Here is a 22,149-nt window from a genome sequence, read left to right on the forward strand (position 1 = left end):
AGATTTTGGGAAACCTCGGTTCTCGAACAGCTCCATTTTCAAACTCTTTCGGCTCCCGAATGCCGAAAACCCGGAAGTAACTGCTCTGGTTTTCGAACAATTTTCAGAAGCCGAATGTGCTATGCGGCGTCCGTTTTGAGTTTCCCTATTGTTCTGAGGCTTCCGCTTTCAGTTTTCAGTTGTTGAACATTTTGGAAGTCAAATGGGCTTCTGGATGGATCGCGTTCGACAACCGAGGTTTGACTGTATCACCAGCTAAACATCATGATATACCAGTACAGCTTCAATACAATTGAGCAGTTAACTTCCGGGTTTTCGGCGTTCGGGAGCCGAAACGTTAGAAAAGAGAGCCGTTTGAGGTTTGACTGTATATCACAATGTCTGAAGTAAGGATGGAGCTATGTAGAGGTGCTAGAACTTGCCGATCAGAAGGTTGGCGGTTCGAATCCCTGTGATGGGGTGAGCTCCCATTGCTTGGTCCCTGCTCCTGCCAACCTAGCAGTTCGAAAGCACATCCAAGTGCAAGTAGATAAATAGGTGCCACTCCAGCAGGAAGGTAAATGGCATTTCCGTGCGCTGCTCTGGTTCGCCAGAAGCGGCTTAGTCATGCTGGCCACATGACCCAGAAGCTGTATGCCGGCTCCCTCGGCCAATAAAGTGAGATGAGTGCCGCAACCCCAGAATCGGCCATGACTGGACCTAATGGTCAGGGTCCCTTTACCCTTTACCTGTGTAGAGGCGTTGGCTGGCTTCATGATTTTCCCCACACGGTGATTTTTGCATAGCGTGGGCGCACACACATCATGATTCACGATATAGTGCCAGGTCAAAAAATGATGAAGCAGGTATCGTGATATGGACTTCAAGCCAGTTTTGGACGATGTATCGCCCAGCCCTAATGTGAGAGAGTGTGCATACGAGCTTCTGGTCACACCCAGACATTTGTGCTATCTGATCGCTGTCCTGACTCTGGGTTCCATTTTCATGGAAGTCCGATCATGCACATGTGTCGGCTTTCTTAAGGCATGGATCCATGGGCAGGACCATTGCAGTGCATGATATAGAGGCAGCTGCTTAACCACTCTCCCATCTGTAGCTTCTGTGCACAGGGAAGGAGCGAGAAGGGTTTGTAATGTGTGTTTGTGTGTATGTCTCCAGCCTGAGAAGCTGCCAATTTTCTCTCTTAACAGTTGGTTCTCCGGGGAACTGATTAACAGCAGCAGCATATGCAGAAAGCGGTTTCTTTAAAATGAAAAGGCGTGCTGTTATGCGCATTTGAGAACCGAGTATGAGGCTATACAGTGGAAGCAGACATCCGATTAAATTCTGCTTGGGTCTTAATGCAGGCAATATTCTAATTTAGCAGACTTCTTTTTTCAAAAATAAAAATGTTTTGCAGCCTATTTGATTATGTTTTAAATGTGTATCCCACTTTTCTCTATCTAGAGCTCAAGAAGGCTTATAATGACAAAAACATACAAAATCTAAAACATAAATTAAACCTAATTTGAACAGAAATCTCAGAAATTTAAATGAGTACATAATAAAAAATGAAAGTGTCAGGGAGGCATTTGTGACTCGAAGGCATCCTGAAATTATTTTAACCAGGTGCCTGAAACTCAGCAGTGACAGATCCTGTCTGAATTCTAGTGGAGAGGAGTTCCACAGATTTCAGCCCGTGACACTGAAAGTACAACCTCTGGTCTGTGAGGGACCACTAATAATGCTCCCCTGGGTGTTGCTGTTGTTAATTAAATTTGTACCCCGCCCTTCATCTGAAGATCCCAGAGCGATGCAATACACCACAGAAAAATACACAATGATCACCGGGAGCGATCTCAGTGATTGACCTTGGATATGCCATCTCTCCGGGGCCTAAGTCATTCAGGGCTTTGTATAACTTCGAACCTGGCCCTGGTACATAAGTCACATGGGGGAGAATAATGTTTTGGATTGCTCATGGGAACAAAGGGACATACACTTTGGCAAAAGGAAGGCCAGAAAATAATGAATTGAAAGCAAAAATAATGTGAGGATCACATTGCTAGGAACACAAGACCAACAGCAGAGAGGCAGTTGGACTCTTGGATGGCGAGGGAATCAAATGTGTGCCAAAGGAGGAAAAGGAGATTGTGGAGATGGTGGATCTATTCTCTGCTTCTGTCTTCCTTGTGGAAGGGCAGATCTTGGTACCTGAGCTAACTTTCTCAGGAAGGAAGCTGGGAGCTGAGGCAAATAGCTGTGATCTCTTATGAAGTTCTAGGCCATATTAAAGAAGTTTAAAAAAAACTTTAGGGAGGGGTAGGAAAAAAAATGGAAGTGGAAACCCCCCCATATAACCGAATGTGGACCGAGCATGCTCAGTGGCCACAGAATGCTGTCACTGTGGGGCGGGGGAGAGACAGAGGAGTGAATGGAATGTCTGGAATCCTCTTCGCTTCCCACTGCAACATTTTGTTGCAGTCCCCACCAGATGCATTTTGTTTCTAAATAAAAACCGCATTGAAGATCCTCTGGGATAGAAATAAAGTTAAATAATGTGCACAGGTTCATTTCTGTGCAGTGTGTGAACTCATCCTTTAAAAAAATCTCCTGTGTGTGTGTATTTATTTCTGCCAGGTGGCATTTTTCTTCTCCTCGCCACCTCCCTTTAGCGCTGTGAGGCATCCCATTTTTTACTGAAATCCCATCAGTGAGCACTATTGCCCTGTCACCTTCCTGAATGGAAATAATTAATCGGTATTGGATTGATCTAGATTTTACTCCTTTTTTTAAAATCCCCATATTTTGTCAGGGGCAGATGGATTTTATTTCTTCAGATCCTCGTCCAAGCAGAAAACCAAGAAAGGTAGCGAATGATAAAAGAGTTGGCTTGCTGTGTGTGTGTGTTTGCGCATGTTAAAAAAAATGAAGATTTTTTTTCCTCAAAAGAAATGCTGCAAAAGCAAAAAAAGATATTGTCAACATTTTGAAACGATCAAAGGATTCTTGCAGCGGTTCTTTGGAATAATGAACTCATTAGTATAGGATCACACGATTGGGAATTTCTGTAGTGTGCTTTTGAGCCTGTTCCTCAGTGTTTTTTCCCCTTTGTGACTTGCATGATGTGTTGACATTTTACTGTTCCCCCCCCCTTTTTTCATTCCATACTAATACCTTCCTTAGTCAAATTATTTACATGAATGAGGCGTCCTTTTCTCTCCACGCTCCCCATTGGCTCAACCTGTTAAAATGATGGTTGTGTTCACAGAATCATAGAACTGGAGAGGTGGAAGGGAACCCAAGGTTCATCTAGTCCAACCCTCTGCAGTGCAGGAAGCACAGCTAAAGAATCCCTGACAGATGGCCATTGAACCCCTGTTTAATAACTTCTGATGACAGAGAATCGAACACCATCCATTCCACAGCTGAATAGCTCTTACCATCACAAAGTTGTTCCTAGAGTTTAGTTGGAGTCTCCCTTATTTTATTTTTTAAAATATATTTTTATGAAAGATTTCTTAGTTCCATTGGTTCAGATCCAACCCTCTGAGGGGCAGAATTATCTTCCATCTCTTCTGCTCCTCTAGTTTCTGCAATAGGGGTTAGTTTGCGTTTTAATGAGAAACCACCTAATTTACGCTTCTCGAACCAATACGCAAACCGAAACGCAGCTATCCTTTGAAGGGTGCTCCTCTTCTCCAAACACATTGTATTAGAGGAAAATGTGTGTGTGTGTATTGTGTATGCTAGTGACAAATGACACTGCAACGAATGAGATTTGAAAGTCATCCCAACAGTGAAGAAAGGGAAAAATTAGCTCCACCCACTAAAATGGTTGCGTTCCAATTCTGGAATGGAAGGCAAATGCAACGATGGTTTGCCAGTTCTGATATCATGGCAAATTATGTTCACCACTTGGCAAGAAATGGAGAGGGCACAGGTATGTGTGGAGAAGAACTGGTAATTGGCAAGAGTGAAGGAGGTTGTGTTAGCGGGTGTGGGCTGAGTGTGTGTGTAATTTGTGTGGTAATTGAGTGTGTGGAAGTGTGTTGAATGAGTGGAGTGGATTTTCTGGTTTTTGATATTTCATCTCTTTTCTTCTGTGTTGTGTTACAATCTTTTATAATGAAAAGTGGTACATTAACACTTTAGACAATATAATGCTTTTTAAATTAGAAAAATTAACTCAGTTGTGCATAATGATGCCATCTCATCCAAAATTAATAATTGGCACCCATGTAACCATTCCTTAAACTCATCCCTAGCTCTCTATTCATTTAATCTTATCAACATTGCCTAAATCAAAATTGTTTTTATGTAATTATCATTAGTGTTCACAGACCTCCGTGCTGTGTGATCTGGAAAATTGTTTGGACTGAAACCATGTCTATTGACCAGTTTCTTTAAAAAATATGAGCAGAGAGTCCCAGAAGTGTCACATAGTTGTTCCACTCTTGGGGTTTGCAGTGAATTCTGACTTCTACTCACTTTCCTATATTGAAGAGAATTGCAGTCCTTGCTGTGCTTTGAATCAACCCTCCTCCTTCACCTTCTGGTGTTTAACACATTGTATGTAAGCAAAGCAGATGGAGATGTATTTGAAGGCTAGTAATCTCAGGATAAATGGCACTTTAAACATCCCCTGTGCAAAGAGTAAGCTGGAATGTGAAAATGAAGATGGTAAATCTCTCTCTCTCTCTCTCTCTCTCTCTCTCTCTCTCTCTCTCTCTCTCTCTTATTTTTTTAAAAAAACAGAGCAAAGGAAGAATTATGCCCGTGATAGTGCCAGCAGCATATCTGAAACATCGCAGTACCACGTGGAGGTAAAAATTCTACAGATTTATTTGTATTATTTCATTTACAATATTTATTAACCTAATTTTCACTTGCGGGATTTGATGGAAATAGATGCTTCAATGCTGGACAAGCCTGAAGATTAACCGCCAGACTTAAATTACTTGTACATTTACATGCCTCCCTAACATAAATACAGACTGTGCTGTTTAATGGAAGGATTGTTCAAACTTGGACTAGGGGAGGTCAGGGTTGAAGGCACTGATTAACCACAACCCGGCTTCAAGGACAGAAAAAGTGAGAAGAATTCTGTGCGCCAACCTGAACTCTTGAGGGAGAAAAGTTAAACAAGCGTTGCTGTTGGTTGCTTTTGTCTTACTAACTTGCAGCCTGCCTCCCTTCTGTTTTAGAGAAACTAGTAAGAAAAGGGAAGAAGAATCAAATTGTTGATTGATTGATTTGTGAGCAGAAACAACCTTAAACTGGACACTTAAGACCTAAGGACCATTCGCCCTTGTAGAGCTCACAACAGCCATATCACCCTTCTAAGCCGCTGATAAAGCCTTGCTCCAGGCGCCTCTTCAGTTGGTGGTTAAGGTCATGGTGACGTGAGCAAGGCTTTCTCTGTGGTGATGCCACAGTTAGGAAACACACTCCCTTTGTTTAAATTAATGCTTGAAGTATGCCACATTTTGTAGAACCCATTGTGTTTTCTGATCAGTTTCATCCAACGTAATGTTTTTTAACCTTGCAGTTCTTCTGTAACGAATGGGGCAAGGCTGGGCTGGAAGCTGCCTGCGGCTCCATTCAAAAACATTCATTAAGACAGAAATAAGCCTTGTTGCATTTAGCACCTCAGATGTCGACCTCTGCAAGAGCTTCGAAAGAAAGCTGAAGCAAGTGAACAGGGGTGGCTTTGGAAAACCCTGATTTAGTGCTCTGTGCGAACACAGAGCTAGGATTCTCAGAGTCTTTTTAATGAGGCTGCCATCCTGTCAATGATTCTGAGTTAACCCCTTAGCTTAACTCTAAGCCTCTGGTGCACGCCTTTGGTCAAGGAAGTAAGCGGAGAGGCTCATGAGTCTGTGGAAAGCCAAGCAGAGGTGCAGCGGAAAATGAATTAAGTGCTTCTTTGCTCACCTTGGGCTGAGTGGCTGCACAAATAGTAATGAGGGCCTTGTAAATGTTACTTCCCACACACTTCAAATTAAACCTCAGTGAGTTTCCAGGCATACTCAAAAGAGCAGGTTTTGACCTTTAAAACTCTGAAAAGCCTGTGCCCTGATTGTTTGAAGGAACGCTGCCTCTCTTTCCTTCTCTGCCCTCCGACAGAGGCAATGGAGGAGGCCCTGTTGAGGGTGGCTCCACAGTCTGGGAAATAGATGCATGGAACCAGGTCCAGGGCCTTTTCAGCTGTGGCTCCTGATCTATAGGATACCCTCCCAAAGCAGGCTTTCCTGGCCACCTTAGCCCTTGATTCTAGGAGGGTTTACTAATTTTAGATGGCTTCTATGGTTATAGTCATTCATCATGTATTGAACCTGATTTACCGGTTGCTTTCAGTTGTTCTACTAAACAGTTTGTTGATACGCATAAGTTGTTCAGCTCCAGATGCTAGCTGCAAACTTGTTTTTTCCCCTACACTTGGCTTTTTAAATGTAGACTGTATTAAAAAGCCCAGCAGAAACAGGTACACACAAACGAGCTCAAGGTGACTTAGATGGTTCTCGCCCTCTCCATATTATCCTCAAAATAACTCTGTGAAGTAGGTTGGACTGAGAGTTGGTGAATGGCTCAAGTTTAGAAGAAGAGTTTGGATTTGATATCCTGCCTTTCACTCCCCTTCAGGAGTCTCAAAGCGGCTAACAATCTCCTTTCCCTTCCTCCCCCACAACAAACACTCTGTGAGGTGAGTGGGGCTGAGAGACTTCAAAGTGTGACTGGCCCAAGGTCACCCAGCCTCATGTGGAGGAGCGGAGACGCGAACCCGGTTCCCCAGATTACGAGACTACAGCTCTTAACCACTACACCACACTGACTCTACGCACCGAGCATCATGGCCAAGTGGGAATTTGAACCCAGGGTGCAGCACCCTAACCACTGTGCCACACTGCCTGTTTAGCTGGCACCTACATTGCAGATCTTAGGAAATTGTCTGACTGATACAGTATTTTGTTCTAACGTTTTCCTGTTTTCCGTATCTGCTGTTGCAACCTGCCTCGGGCCCTTAGGGCAAAGGGCGGGTTACATTTTTGTATTTTAAAGTAAAACAAAAACGTTATACTTTTGTGTGTGTATCTGCCCCCCCCCCCCAAATCTAGGTAACCTAGGAACAAGAGATAAATATCCTAACTCAATAGCCAATAGATGCATCTCCATATGGAGTGACAAACTGGATATGCAAAGACATAAAGATGAAATAGCATGTGCAGTTGCACAAAACAAATATTTTCCAAAGCTCGTGTCTGCAGCCAGGCACATTTAAACTCATCAGTCATCTTCAGTAACAGAGAGATGAGTAGATGCAATTGTAAACAAGAAGCAATTGTTGTTTAAAAGAAAGAAATATTTTAAATTGCACATGCAAGCCATTTCAGAAACACCATTGTGGTTGTCAGTGAAATGGGTTTTTAAAAGAAGACCTCTGCCCTGAATGTTCCCCTAGCCCATGGGTCGGCAAACTAAAGCCTGGGAGCTGGATCCGACCCAATTGCCTTCTGGATATGGCCTGCAGACGGTCCAGGAATCGCTGTGTGGTTCGGGCTGCGCCATTCCCCCCCCCCCACACCACAGCGGCACCTCCTCCCTCCCTCCTCCTGGCTTCTCCCTGCCCTGCCTAGAGGAGGAAGGGGGCTGGGCTTTGTTGAGCCGTGGTTGGCTGAGTGCCATCTTAAGCAGCCCCTCTCTGGAGCCAGCCCTTTCACGACGCTCATTGTCCCTCCACTGCTGCCACCACCAGCCCCTGCTGCTCGCAAGACACAGGTAAGCAGGTAAGGGCTCGTCTGGTGCTGTGGAGAAGGGAGGGGAGAGCCAGCGGGTTCCCCCCCTCCAAAATATAGTCCGGCCCCCCACAAGGTCTTAGTGACAGTGGACCGGCCCCCTGCGGAAAAAGTTTATTGACCCCTCCCCTAACCCCTCATTAAAACCATATCCATTTTTTATCTGTTTTCCTCGTCTCCCTTAGCACTTGACCACTTTTGTCTTGGATCGGAAAGAGGCCATGATCACGGTGGATGACGGCATAAGGAAACTGAAGCTGCTGGATGCCAAAGGCAAAGTGTGGACACAAGATATGATTCTCCAAGTGGATGACAAAGCTGTCAGCCTGGTGGACTTGGAATCAAAGGTACCGTGAAAAGCCTTTTAAGCATTGTCCCTTCGTATTTTCAAAGTTGCTGGGAAAGAGAGAAATTGTCTTGGGGCTAGGGTGAAACAGCTTTCTTGTTCAGGGTTTTGTATCATTTTTTAATAACTGCTTTACGGTCCTCTCTGTGTGAGCAATAGTTCGTAAGTCACGGAACTTCTCAAGCTTCCACGCAATTGAGTTCTTTGATTCAGTGGCTTTGAGTAATAATTTGAAGATTTGCCATCAAATCTTCCTTTGCAGAATGAGCTGGAGAATTTTCCCCTCAGCACAATCCAACACTGCCATGCTGTGATGAGCTCCTGCAGCTACGACTCCATCCTTGCCTTAGTGTGCAAAGAGCCAGCCCAAAGCAAAGCAGATCTCCACCTTTTCCAGTGCGATGAAGTTAAGGTAAGGCAAAAGACAGAAACCGAGGGCGCTTGGCCTTTTAACTTTGCTTTGCTTAGGGCTTATCCACATCCACCTTTCCTCTGCTCTTTCATTCTTTCTTTGCTCAATAGATTTTATTAAGGTTCGAAAGAAAATATACAAAGGTTAATATCAGATATCCAGTGTCTTTGTAACACAGATAAAAGAAACCAATCTAAATAGAAACAGAAACCAAAAGGAGGGGAGGCGAGAAAAAGGAAAGGAAAGAAAAGGAAAGGAAAGGAAAAAAGAGAACTTCCTATTCTTCGTCTGTCAGCTATATATAGAAAATTACTCAAAGCATCCACTCTCTATAAACCAATATTTTATCCAGTCCTCAAACCCAGATATCATAAGTTCATGTTCTTTTTCATGTAACGAATCTGGGGAGAGGTCTTTGGGAAGGCTGCAATTGGCCCCTGAGCCTCAGGTTCCCCACACCTGAAGACCTAGAGGCTTAAATAAGCTTTTAATTAGGAATGCAAGAAGAGTCCTGCTGGATCAGACCCCAAAGCCCATCTAGTCCAACATCCTGTTCTCACAGTGGCCAACCAGATACCTATGGGAAGCCCACAAGAACAGCTATTTTATTGCTGCTGCAAAGTGAAATACTTTTAACCTTGTGACTTGGGTTTTCTGATTTGATTTTTGAACTGCCTCGAGAAGGGTGGTTGCTGTTGTTTTGCTCTGAAAGGCGGTGTAAAGTAGTAAATTGATTACCTAATTTATTATTTAACTAAGACCCATCTAGGACAACATTCTGTTTCCAACAGACATCAACCTCCGTTGCCCTCCAGATGTTGGGCCACAGCTCCCATCCGCCCCAAGCAGCATGGCCAGTGGTCAGGGGCGATGAGATTTGTAGTCCAGCAACACCTGGAAGGCACCAGATTTCTTAGCTATGCAACAAACCATGGTTTTTCAGACTGAGATTGAGTCCAAACAGGGCCAAAGTGTGAACTGACCTTTAGCTAAGCCGCTCAGTCCAGCTGCAGGCAGAGCTCATTTTCCTGCCGCAGTAATGTTTTCACCTGCTTGGCCCTCAGGGTATCCATGTAAATTGCTTGGATAGTTTGCTCTGCCACACTGAATCAACTGGACATATATTGGAGGTGACATTCTGTTTTCTCCTGAATAAGATGCTTTTGCAAAATACTGAAGGGAGATGTCTTGTTTGGGGATGGAATGCTTGTTCTGCAGCCATTGTCCATAGCTGGATTTCTATTTTATTTTTTAATTTCTTGTGAACAAACTTGATCCAAGTGTCCCCCAAGCTCAAAGGAACGTTGGTGAATGTTGGCAGCCACTGAAGTGTGTTTGTCAGCAATTACTGGTGAACACCCCAAAACTGGGGAACAGATGGTGACTGTCAAACATTCCCCAGTGTACGTCTTGAGCGGTTGGATATTCGCAGAAGATTTCCACAGCTGTCAACATTCATTAAATTTGGGTCATTCCCTGTACTAGACAGATTAAAATATATAACTCCTTTCCTTTAAGCCTTAGTGTTGTATCCAGCTAAATTCTACTCACAGGAAACTCAGTGAAATTAAGAAAGTAAGAAGAGCTCGTTAGATCATACAAATAACCCATCAGGTCCATCATCTTGGTCTTGTAGTGGCCAAACAGGTGCCTGTCGGAAGCCCATGAGCAGGACCTGATGAATTAATCCTAGATCGGTCATCTCCCATCAATTTCAGTAGGTCTACTCTGAGTAGTAGTAGTAGTAGTAGTAGTTCTTAAACGAGCAATGCAAATAAATAGAGGAAAACAACAGAATGGGAAGAACTAGAGATCTGTTCAAGAAAATCGGAAATATGAAAGGAACATTTCGTACAAAGATTACCATAATAAAGGACAAAAGTGGTAAAGACCTAACTGAAGCAGAAGACATCAAGAAGAGGTGGCAAGAATACACAGAGGAATTATACCAGAAAGATATGGATGTCTCGTACACCCCAGGTAGTGTGGTTGCTGACCTTGAGCCAGACATCCTGGAAAGTGAAGTCAAATGGGCCTTAGAAAGCACTGCAAATAACAAGGCCAGTGGAAGTGATGGTATTCCAGCTGAACTGTTTAAAATTTTAAAAGATGATGCTGTTAAGGTGCTACACTCAATATGCCAGCAAGTTTGGAAAACTCAGCAGTGGCCAGAGGATTGGAGAAGATCAGTCTACATCCCAATCCCAAAGAAAGGCAGTGCCAAAGAATGCTCCAACTACCGCACAATTTCACTCATTTCACATGCTAGCAAGGTTATGCTTAAAATTCTACAAGGAAGGCTCAAGCAGTATGTGGACCGAGAACTCCCAGAAGTGCAAGCTGGATTTAGAAGAGGCAGAGGAACCAGAGACCAAATTGCAAACATGCGCTGGATTATGGAGAAAGCTAGAGAGTTCCAGAAAGACATCTACTTCTGCTTCATTGACTATGCAAAAGCCTTTGACTGTGTCGACCACAGCAAACTATGGCAAGTTCTTAAAGAAATGGGAGTGCCTGATCACCTCATATGTCTCCTGAGAAATCTCTATGTGGGACAAGAGGCTACAGTTAGAACTGGATATGGAACAACTGATTGGTTCAAAATTGGGAAAGGAGTACGGCAAGGCTGTATATTGTCTCCCTGCTTATTTAACTTATATGCAGAATTCATCATGCGAAAGGCTGGGCTGGATGAATCCCAAGCTGGAATTAAGATTGCTGGAAGAAATATCAACAACCTCAGATATGCAGATGACACAACCTTGATGGCAGAAAGTGAAGAGGAATTAAAGAACCTTTTAATGAGGGTGAAGGAGGAGAGCGCAAAATATGGTCTGAAGCTCAACATCAAAAAAACGAAGATCATGGCCACTGGGCCCATCACCTCCTGGCAAATAGAAGGGGAAGAAATGGAGGCAGTGAGAGATTTTACTTTCTTGGGCTCCATGATCACTGCAGATGGTGACAGCAGTCACGAAATTAAAAGACGCCTGCTCCTTGGGAGAAAGGTGATGGCAAACCTAGACAACATCTTAAAAAGCAGAGACATCACCTTGCCAACAAAGGTCCGTATAGTAAAAGCCATGGTTTTCCCAGTAGTGATGTATGGAAGTGAGAGCTGGACCATAAAGAAGGCTGATCGCCGAAGAATTGATGCTTTTGAATTATGGTGCTGGAGGAGACTCTTGAGAGTCCCATGGACTGCAAGAAGATCAAACCTCTCCATTCTGAAGGAAATCAGCCCTGAGTGCTCACTGGAAGGACAGATCCTGAAGCTGAGGCTCCAATACTTTGGCCACCTCATGAGAAGAGAAGACTCCCTGGAAAAGACCCTGATGTTGGGAAAGATGGAGGGCACAAGGAGAAGGGGACGACAGAGAATGAGATGGTTGGATGGTGTTCTTGAAGCTACCAGCATGAGTTTGATCAAACTGCGGGAGGCAGTGGAGGACAGAAGTGCCTGGCGTGCTCTGGTCCATGGGGTCACGAAGAGTCGGACACGACTAAACGACTAAACAACAACAACAACTCTATGACTAGTACTGGAGCATATTCACTTCATTTGCTTTACCAGCCCCTGCTCTTTATATCCTCTTTCTATATATCACAAAGTATGGCCTGTTGAAGATCTGATGCTTTTGGAACTGTTCCAGTGATAGTAACAGGACGATGTCTGGTTGGCCCATGTGGCTGCCTAGCAGAATCTGTTTTCCCAGGACAACGGAAGTGGGCTCCAAGAATATGTCAGAGCTGCAGTGTTTTAGGAGATCGTAATCGTGAGTGTAAGCAGGCAACTTCCGAACTATCCACCAAAGCAGTAATTGTAGCTGCTTAAATTTGTTTCCTGCCCCTTAGCTTCCTTGCAAACTCAAGAATAGCCTTTTCTGGTTATATCAAAGGTCCTCTCTGTGGTTATAAACAATAAAACACCTAAAGGTGCACGACCAAATGTGTACAATTTCCACATAAATCTTTAGATCCAAAATAAAGACCCCAAAAATTAACAGCAACAATGCCTCCAGGCAATACCTGGTTTTCAACATTGTAATAATCAGATAAACATCATGATGTACTGATATTCACGATGTCTGAAATAAGGATGGAGCTATGTAGAGGCACTGGCTGGTTTCATTGTGATTTGTGATTTTTGCATAGCACACGCACCATGATCCGCGATATATTGATAGGTCATAATTCTCAAAACCGATATCACGATGCAGACTTCAAACTAGTTTTGGACGATACATGGCTGAGCCCTACTCATGAATAGTTCACGTCAGACAATGTGACAGGCTCAGTCAGTACCTCTGCAGTGAATTAATGCCCAAGAATTCCTGAGTTGGCTGGCTGATGTACTTCGAAAACGACTGCCAGAGACCGTTACGAGGAAATCAGGGAGACAACGATCAGAGCCTTCTTTCAGAGTCTTGCTTTGACAGGGCAGCAGAGACTGATCAGCCCTGAGCTAAAAGTGACTTTTAAGACCGTGACGCTCCTGCCTGACTGGATGAGAATGTGATAGTTTTGGCTTGCAAAGAGAAGTGCAAAGAGCACTGACTAATATTGGCAACTTTACCCTTGTACGGTTTTTAAAGAGCAGCTGTTCTGTATTTACTTGGAAGTGGAAGATTTGCTGTGTGCCGAATACCCTTTTTAATTTATTTATTTTTTGCTGGTGTGCCAATAACCTTGAAGCAGAGTCTGGCTTGCTGCCAGCCAATATCCCTAAAGATTATTGACTCCCACCTATTATGGCTTTCCTGAGGTGGTTGGCATGTGAGCAGATTTAAGCTGCAAACAGCAATCTGTATCTCATAGGTGCAATCGAGCTCTGTAATGAGGTTGGCACCAGTCTGTCTCAGAAGACAATGGAGGATAGCAGCTTTGGAGGTGAAGTTGGAATGGCTGGAGAGTTACAGTGCCTGCTGTGGCTGAAGAGACCAATATGAGAGGGAAGAGAAACACAAAAAAATACAGAATGGTAGATTTGGAAGGGAACCCATGTAGTCAGCCCTTCGTAATGCAGGAACCACAGCCTCTGAGTAAAGTGAAGATGAATGGCAATATAATCAGGACGGACTCAGAAATATCATTCGCTGGAGGTATTTGCTCTGCCACAGATGGAAGCAGGATTATGTACTAGATATATTCTCAGATCTACCAGGGCTCGTACATCCTGACAAAACCCTTCAGGGATGTGGTAGAGCCTGTTTGGCTTAAGGCAGGGATGGGAAATCTTGTCGGAATCTCCGTTACGACTGAGCTGATGAAGCTCATCTTCCTCCGGCCGAGTCCTCCGCAATGGCCTCTGACGTGATTGACGACCTGAGCCTCTGACAAGGCTCCAGGCACAACCCATTCAGCAGAGTTACAAAGCAGTAGAAGTGATGAGATTTATGACTACATTGCTATGCTTTATTTTCTAGCTACGCAGACAGAAAAGTAATACATCCTCTCTCTGTGAGAGCAGAGAGCAACTAAAAAAAACAAAGGAACAGGAAACCAGTAACGTCACATCCGTCTCCTGTCTTCCGTGAGACTTCCAACAGCCTGGAATGTCTCTGGAATGTAAATAGAGTCTTGTGACTCCAAAGCACTGCACAGTGGCAAACAGAAACTAACAAATCTGTCATGTGTTCAGCTACAGGTCTCATCATCACCGACCATTGGCTATGCTAGATGGAGCTGATGGAGAGTTATGTCTCTCCAGATGTTGATGGACTCAAAAGGTCCCCATCCCTGATAGAGATTACATACTTACAGTGTGTTTGATAGCCTGTGAATTTCCAACACCCCAAAGTGATGGCTGAATCAAACTTGGCAGTGATCCTGGGATGAGGCTTCAGCATTCCCCATAACCCCTTACTTCTTACAGGGACTAGCAGAACTTGGATAAATAGTGCAAACCACATTCTAGATGTGCTTAATTTGTGTGATCTATGCATCTGCCCTGAGACCTGTGGGTATAGGGCGGTATGCAAATTTAATAAAATAACCATTCTTCTTATCTTGCTGCTGAATTTGGGTTGCTCTCTGGGCAGAATTTTGCTTTGCTCAGCATCTTAACACAGCCCTGCTTTTAAGATCTTACGCTATTTGGTATCGAATTTTCTGTTTTCACCTGTTGAACTGCTTCTGCCCAGGCAAACTTGATCCACGAAGACATTGAAAGTGCAATCAGCGACAGCAAAGGGGGGAAGCCAAAGAGGAGACTCGAAACACTCAGGTAAAGCTTACGTTTTGATTTGCCAATGCTATCCTATATTCTTCCTAACAGTGAACTCAAGTGCGGAGCACCGATAGAAGTGGGGTCAAAATGCAGCAGAAATGAGAGAAGATGGGTAACTTGTCAGTGTGCTTGCAGCATCCTTGGGGCTTAGTCCAAGGCAAACTTCCTGAAAGGAGGTAGACAGGAACTCTGCACAAATAAATATATATGGGGTTATTATGCGCTCCACATGGGTTGTTCCACTGCTACAGCAGGGATTTTTATTTCCTCTTCTCCCTTCTGAGCCCTAGAAATCTGTCCTACAGGGTCCTTCAGCCCATCAGAGCTGATTATGAGGTTGGAGGTGGTGTAAGGCTACAAGGGATAGGTGAGGAAGAAAAAGTTCTGTTGTGTGCACATATATCTGTGTTGGTTATGGCCCACAGTGTAGTTGTTCTTGTTTAGTCATTTAGTTGTGACCCCATGGACTAGAGCACGACAGGCACTCCTGTCTTCCACTGCCTCCCTCAGATCCTTCATGGATCACTGCCTTGCCATGGCAAAGGGGCTTGAATAACTCAGAGAAGCTATGAGCTATGCCATGCAGGGCCACCCAAGGCGGACAGGTCATAGTGGAGAGTTTTGACTAAACGTGATCCACCTGGAGCTGGAACTGGCAAGCCACTCCAGTATCCCTGTCAAGAAAACTCCATGGACAAAAACAACAGGCACAGTGTAGTACTCTTTACTAAAAATTATTAAATTATTTAACAAAAAGAGCTAAACGCTTTCACTTACTTTATCTTCCCTGTTCAGCAGGGAAGCTTTTGCTTCTTACAGATTATGGTACTCAGGAACAGAAATGTGTGAGATTAAGCAGTAGTGTTTTGTTGCAGGACTCACACGTGTAGAAATGTTTGCAACCGTGAGCATTCTCTGGGGTTTTTTGGGATGGCCCACTTCCTCGTGGGCACTTAGTCTCTTTCCACAATAGCTCCTTTGAAAAAACATCACACCCTGCCTGCAAATTGGGAAGGGGGGCACTTTCCCCACCTATTAGTGAAATATCTTCTTTTATAGATGCTGACAAATTATCTTAAGTTCTCTGGAAAAGTGTGTCAGCTCTTACTTAAAAATACATACGTTTATTTTAGCGGTGTGTTATTTTGCTTTTAGACTTGCCCCTGCTGTACAAAGACGATGATATTACTTTGGTTTCGATATGCATGATATTCAGCCTTATTGAAAGGCTCCTCCTTAGATTCAGATGTATAATTTATTGATTTTGCTTTGTGCTGCTTCCTAGGGAGAGCCAGAGATGGCATGCAGCTGAGAGTTCAGAGTACAAGGGTCCTCTCTCTCTCCTTGCTATTCTAATAAACCACGGGGGAAAGAGATTTCATTTTCTCAGCATTTCGCTTTTGATTTGCTATGTCTCCCACCTAGGATGCTTTCCAAAGTTGACGGTGCCATTCCTCCGCCTCCGAGAGCACCAGCTCCCGTCCCTCCAGGTACTGTCACTCAGGTGGACGTCAGAAGCCGGGTAGCAGCCTGGTCCGCTTGGGCAGCTGAACAAGGAGACTGTGAGTGTTGCGGAAACCGTGAGATAACCTTGCAAGGCAGAGACTGGCAATGTTCTGTGCCAAGGCTGTCGGTTGCATGGCCTTGGGCTGTACGTGGCCTGTTGACCTTGCCTCTGACAAATCTCCTCTCAGGGTATAGGCGAGGCTGTCCGAACTCCACACACGAAACCGCCACATTAGTTTGGATGACTTATCAAGAAGAGATAAATTCTGCTTTGTATTGTTTATTCTGGGTTCTTTAATTTTTTTGAGGGGGCGGGATTTTATGCTACAGTGCACATGTACCAGGGAAGAAGCTCTGTTGAACATTTATTTCTGTGTAAAAATGCATACAGTTGCTTTGCTGTGATTTTTCTTGCCATGGAGAAGGGCAATTAGCTAATCTAATTAGCAGTGAAGTCCCAATCTCTGAAAATCTTATCCAGCCACTCAGTTGGCTCCTAAGATTTCAACAACCACAGTTCGTTGTCCAAAGCAGGAATAATCTCACAGATGATTCAAGTCACTACTGGTTGCTTCTTTTAGGCAACATCCACACCAGATACTTAAAGCACTATGATGCTGCTTTAGTAGGAGTAGGAGTAGGAGTAGTAATTGTTGTTGTTGTATACCTCCCATCTATCTGGGTTGCCCCAGGCACTTTGGGTGGCTTCCAGCAAAATATAAAAACACAACAAATCATCAAACATTAAGAGCTTCCATATACAGGACTGCCTTCAGATGTCTTCTAAAAGTCATATAGTTAGACAGTCATGGCTTCCCCCAAAGTATTCTGAGAGCTGCATGTTAAGAGTGCCAAGAGTTGTTCAGAAATCCTTATTTCTCTCAAGAGCTACAATCCCTATAATGGTTTGACAATCATTCCCTCTTGACAGGGAAGCCTGGAATCTGTAGCCCTGTGAGGAGAACAGGGATTTCCTAACAACTCTCCTCACCATTAGCAAACTACCATTTCTGGAGTGCTTTGGGGGAAGCCATGATGTGGTATCATAATGTTTTAAAAGTTTGCTGCGAATGCAGCCTTCCTTTCCTATCATGACTCATTTCACAACATGTGACACACATCATTTGTGATGGACTAAGAAATAGTCCTTCTGTTTCAGGTATTGTGGGCTGCATATTGTGGGTTGCAAGTCATTGGACTTTGAAAACACTCTAGGTTCCTGTCCAAGTTGAGTGGATCAATTGGTATGTTTCTTTCCTTAGTTGAGAAATCTAGACAGTACCACGAGCATGAAGAAACGTCAGAAATGATGGCAGCCAAGATCGACAGAGATGTTGTAAGTGAAAGAAGTGTGTGTGTGTGTGTGTGTGTGTGTGTGTGTGTGTATGTTCTCACCATGTTGTCCAAATCTGGTGAGATGTTGGATGTTAGCTACTTTGTGAGGTGGGAAGACAGTTAATGGGTGCAAGGCCTCTTTGCTTCATTATGCTACATTTCCAAAGGATCCAACCCACTTTGAGCTCCTGCCTCAAATCTTAGTTGTAAATGGAGTTGAATAGCAACCCGCTTTCTCCTTTTCATTTTTACCATTCCTGGCTAGTTATTCAATTTCTACCTCAACCATTCTCTCAAAAGAGCCCAGGGCAGCACACAACAAAAACAGCAAAACAATATTTATTTGTTTGACACTAAACAGTTATTTTAAATATTTATAAATATATTGTATTCATATATTTTATAAAATCAATCTAATATAAATTTAAAATTTATGAATAAATTTTAATAAATAAAATATGTATGAATGCATCCATTTTTTAAAAATTTGAAACATCTGGAAACATTTCAGCCGTCACATGCAGATGGTAATTTCAAGAGTGCCACAAATAGCATCTTCCGGCCATCAGATGCCTGCGTATTTTTTAAAAATTCCTCGTCCGCAGGGAGGTCGTTCCATGAATGCATGCCGCTGTGAAGAAGGCCCTTTCATGGGTTTCGGCACCCACCAAGTGACCCCCAGTGGCAGCTGTAAAGCTAACCTTTCTTCCCTTCCTTGCTCAGAACGAGCCCTTTGAAGGTTCTCAGCCTTTCGAGTGACGTCGTTGTCCTTCTGAGGGAGATGGCATACCTGCATGGCCAAGTCAACCAGCACAGAGATCTTTCTATGCTTCTCTCTGCCACCTTTAGGCCTGCAGTCATTCCCCATCCCTTTTCATTCCAACAGAGCCCTGGCCAGCAGTGGGAGATGGGTTGCCCTTCCACGTGATCTTGAGGATGGAGAGACCCAGACAGCGTTTCATTTTTGTTTCGTTTCTCTTAGCCATATTTTCAACAGTAGGCACACAAAGTATGAGGGGAAAGCTCCTATCTGTAGCCCTGAAGTAGGTGTGCACCACAGAGTCCTGATGGGCTGGCGCTTCCTGCCACAAGCCCAGCGCGTGTTTGAGGATACGAGTCTGCCTTTCACATTTTAATTTTTGCATGTTTACTAGAGCATCAGCCTAAAGGGTGAAGGAGCAGTACCTTGGAGCTGGTTGCCTAGCAACCACGAGGCATTTGTCTTTCACTCTTTCAGATCTAGAAAATGACTGGATTGGACTTTCAGCAGAGGCCAGGAAGAGTGTGACAAAGGGCATGAAGAGAATTTTCCAGAGCTACCGGGTAGCAAGGGCAAGATACACATAGGCCTTAGACCAACCTTGGGTTCCCCAGCTGTTGTTGGACTACAGCCACCATCTTCCCTAGCCCAATTGTCAGGGCTGATGTGAGTTGTGGTTCAAGGACACCTGGGGCCCCAGCATTGACGAAGGCTGCCTGGGAACTAACATCAGGGCCTGCTTTCAAGCTCTGGATGCCACAAGTCCATGAACCACCCTGAGATTTTTCAGATGACAAACAGTATACAAACCAAATAAATAAACTTTTAAGAAGTTTGGAGCACCTGCTCTTGGGCTCTCCTGTGCTGCACAGGACCTGCTCTGTGTTGTGCACACGGTTTGTGCAGAGCAAACGTAAGAAAAGCCTTGCTGGATCAGGCCCATCCTGTCCTCACAGTGGTCAGCCAAAAGTCTGTGGGAAGCACTCTGCCCACCTGGGTTCGCCAGCAGCTGGTATTCAGAGGCATACTGACTGTCTTGATCTGTAGGCCCAAGGGAGGGCCTGCGAGGGTGGTTTGATGCAGGGATGCCAAAGGAAGATGCTAAAAATATCAGAATGGCCAGTTCTAGTGCTTTATTAAAGAAAGGTGTGATCTCACAGCCTTCAGAGCCCCGCTGCCTTTACAGACTCGGGGTCAAAGCAACAAGCAGTCATCACGACTTGTCCACACCAGGGAAAGCATTTAGGCAATAACAACAATTTATTATTTATGTGCCACTCATCTGACTGGGTTGCCCCCAGCCACTCTGGGCGGCTTCCAACAAATTAAAACACAGTAAGACATCAAACATTAAAAACTTGCCTATACAGGGCTGCCTTCAGAAAGCCAGATAGTCGTTTATTTCCTTGGCATTCTGCCTGGTTCCCTGTAATAGGGTTGCCATATTTCAAAAAGTGGAAATCCAGAGACAAAAGTTGTTGAGTGTAGTTGTTGCCATACGCCCGGAGATTTTTACTGATTTCAGGAAATTCCGCCCGGGTGGATCCCAGATACGTCCGGGAAATTCTGAATGTATGGCAGCCCTACCTGTAACCTCATTTCTTGCAGTGAGGGAGCCACCAGAAGGCCCTCAGAGCTAGGTCTTAGTGTCCGGGCTGAAAATTGTGCATAAATTTTGTAGTTATACAAAGGCAAGCTACCTCATCTGGTTTCATTAGCCCAATTAACTCACCCCTAGCTTGGAAGCCCCCTCCCAACTCTCTTCCATCTCCTAGATAAGGAGGTAGCTGACAGGCAGTCAGTGTGAAAAGCCTCCTCTCAACTAGCTAAGTGTTGCAAGCCCACAGATAAACATAGCATCAGAGTAAGCCACTTGGCATACAGTCATACCTCTTGTTACATTCGGTTCAGGTTACGTTCTTTCAGGATACGTCCCGCGGTGACCTGGAAGTATCAGAACTTCCAGGTTTCGCCGCTCGTGCCTGCACAGATGCTCAAAATGACGTCATGCGCAGAAGCGGCGAATCGCGACACGCGCACACGCAGACGCGGGTTGCGTTCTGCTCATGTTGCGAACGGGGCTCCGGAATGGATCTCGTTTGCAACCAGAGGTACCACTGTATATTAAAGCAAGTATGTTAAGTATGTGGGCTGATTCTTGCCACGACTAACAATTGATCCCGTAGTTATATTGACGGGTCAAGATGCTGTTTACAGGCCTTCTGGAACATTGCCACCGTTTCTTTCTGGCAGTGGAGGTGGAAAATGACCATTGTGGCTTCCTTGAATTTGTCTAACCATCTTTTAAAGCCATCCAAGTTGGCGGCCATCTCATGAACTGAGACTGTACCTCGGGACGTACACCAATTTTGCAACTGCGCATTGCAAAGGAAGATTGGTAGTCATGGAAAAGCTAGTTTGCTGTCAGTGCAGAGTCAAGGTCTGCAGAGAACCACACGACTTCCCAGAACACAGCCCAGATACTCCTTTTTTTAATCACTTAGTACATTCGTGGCTGCATCGGTGGTGGTTGGCCCCCTTGGAACTGGCAGGGCAGAAAACAGGGGAGGCCCACAGGAGGGAGAACCATAACCAGAGGCAATGACTTGTGGAACCAACTAATTATTGTTAATTTCTCCTTGCTGAATTCTGCAGAAGTGCAACTGAGACTAAGGAAGAGGAAGCAGAGAGTCATTGCCCCCCCTCCCCCCAGGGCTGCTTGTAAATATGGAGGCAGGCAGGGACATTTGTCCTAATGGTCCAGGGGTGTGTGTGTGGTTATATTTTCATTTGCCCCCCCTTCCCACGTTTTATCTTCACTGCTGTCCTAGCTTAAGGACACCCACTGAGCTTAAGGGCTGAGCAGGAATTTGAACCCGGGTCTCCACAGTCTTGCCTGACACTCTCACTCAGGAGTAGCAAAGCCTTCCAGATGGTTTCTCGAATCCAACTCCCTTCACCCTCTGCCACCACAGCCAATAATCAGGGTTGGATGGGAGTTGTCATCCAACATCTGGAGGGCTCCCCATGGACTACCCCTTCTCTAACCATTATACTATACTGCCTCACAAGCAGAGGGTGGGTGTTTATAGAGCAGGCTTGAGACTTGAGTCCTGCTTTCAGGTCCTGCACAAAGCCTGACCCTGGCGAAAGCAGTCTAAATACCTGTGAAGTACATGCATCAGAAAAGTCTTTGGCTGCACTGGGTTATTAGCTCAGTCAGTAGAGCTTGAGGCTCTTTACTCTCAGGGTTGTGGGTTCAAGCCCCATATTGGGCAAAAAGATTCTGACATGGCAGGGGGTTGGACTAGATGACCCTCGTCGTCCTTTCCAACTCTAAATTTCTATGCACCATACAAGACATTTGCTTTGCCTCTCAAGCTGAGCGCTAAAAATATTTGTGGTTGAATCAATTTCTTTTGCCCCAGAATGCAAGAACCCTGGCTGTCAAAACAGTAATAGTTTTATAGCTTTATAATAGCTGGGCATTTGAAAACTTAAGTTGGCCACGATGAGGCGGGGTGAGTGATTAGCTGTCTGTACCACCCCAGGCAAGCCAATATTTCAGCAGTTTTGCCTGTGTGTGGGAGAACATGCAGAAGGAATTAAGTGTTCAGCCCCGGGACTTAATCATCTCAAATCTTACTTAGTAAGAGTCTTTGTTGACGATGGCTTCCTAAGGAAAATATAGGCCTGAGCTGTATAGAAATGTCAGGCGTATTAATTTTAGCATGTGTCGCTTCCTGTGGATGGAATGTTCTCTTCATCCCCGCTGCGGGTTCTAAT

General features: G+C 44.5%; 1 protein-coding gene across 1 annotated transcript in view; it reads left to right on the top strand.

Moving 5' to 3' along the window:
• Nucleotides 1-22,149, top strand: part of EPS8 (EGFR pathway substrate 8, signaling adaptor) — a 143,782-nt gene that overhangs the window by 86,806 nt on the left and 34,827 nt on the right. Inside the window, exons 4-10 of the mRNA XM_080971984.1 lie at nt 4,738-4,805; nt 7,961-8,122; nt 8,384-8,533; nt 14,677-14,759; nt 16,188-16,324; nt 17,531-17,617; nt 18,841-18,926. Of these exons, the coding sequence (XP_080828110.1) occupies nt 4,738-4,805; nt 7,961-8,122; nt 8,384-8,533; nt 14,677-14,759; nt 16,188-16,324; nt 17,531-17,617; nt 18,841-18,926 (773 nt within the window). The remainder of the gene's footprint in view (nt 1-4,737; nt 4,806-7,960; nt 8,123-8,383; nt 8,534-14,676; nt 14,760-16,187; nt 16,325-17,530; nt 17,618-18,840; nt 18,927-22,149) is intronic.

The sequence above is a fragment of the Podarcis pityusensis genome, assembly GCF_964106645.2.
Source record: "Podarcis pityusensis genome assembly, chromosome: 10".
Classification (NCBI taxonomy): Eukaryota; Metazoa; Chordata; class Lepidosauria; order Squamata; family Lacertidae; genus Podarcis; species Podarcis pityusensis.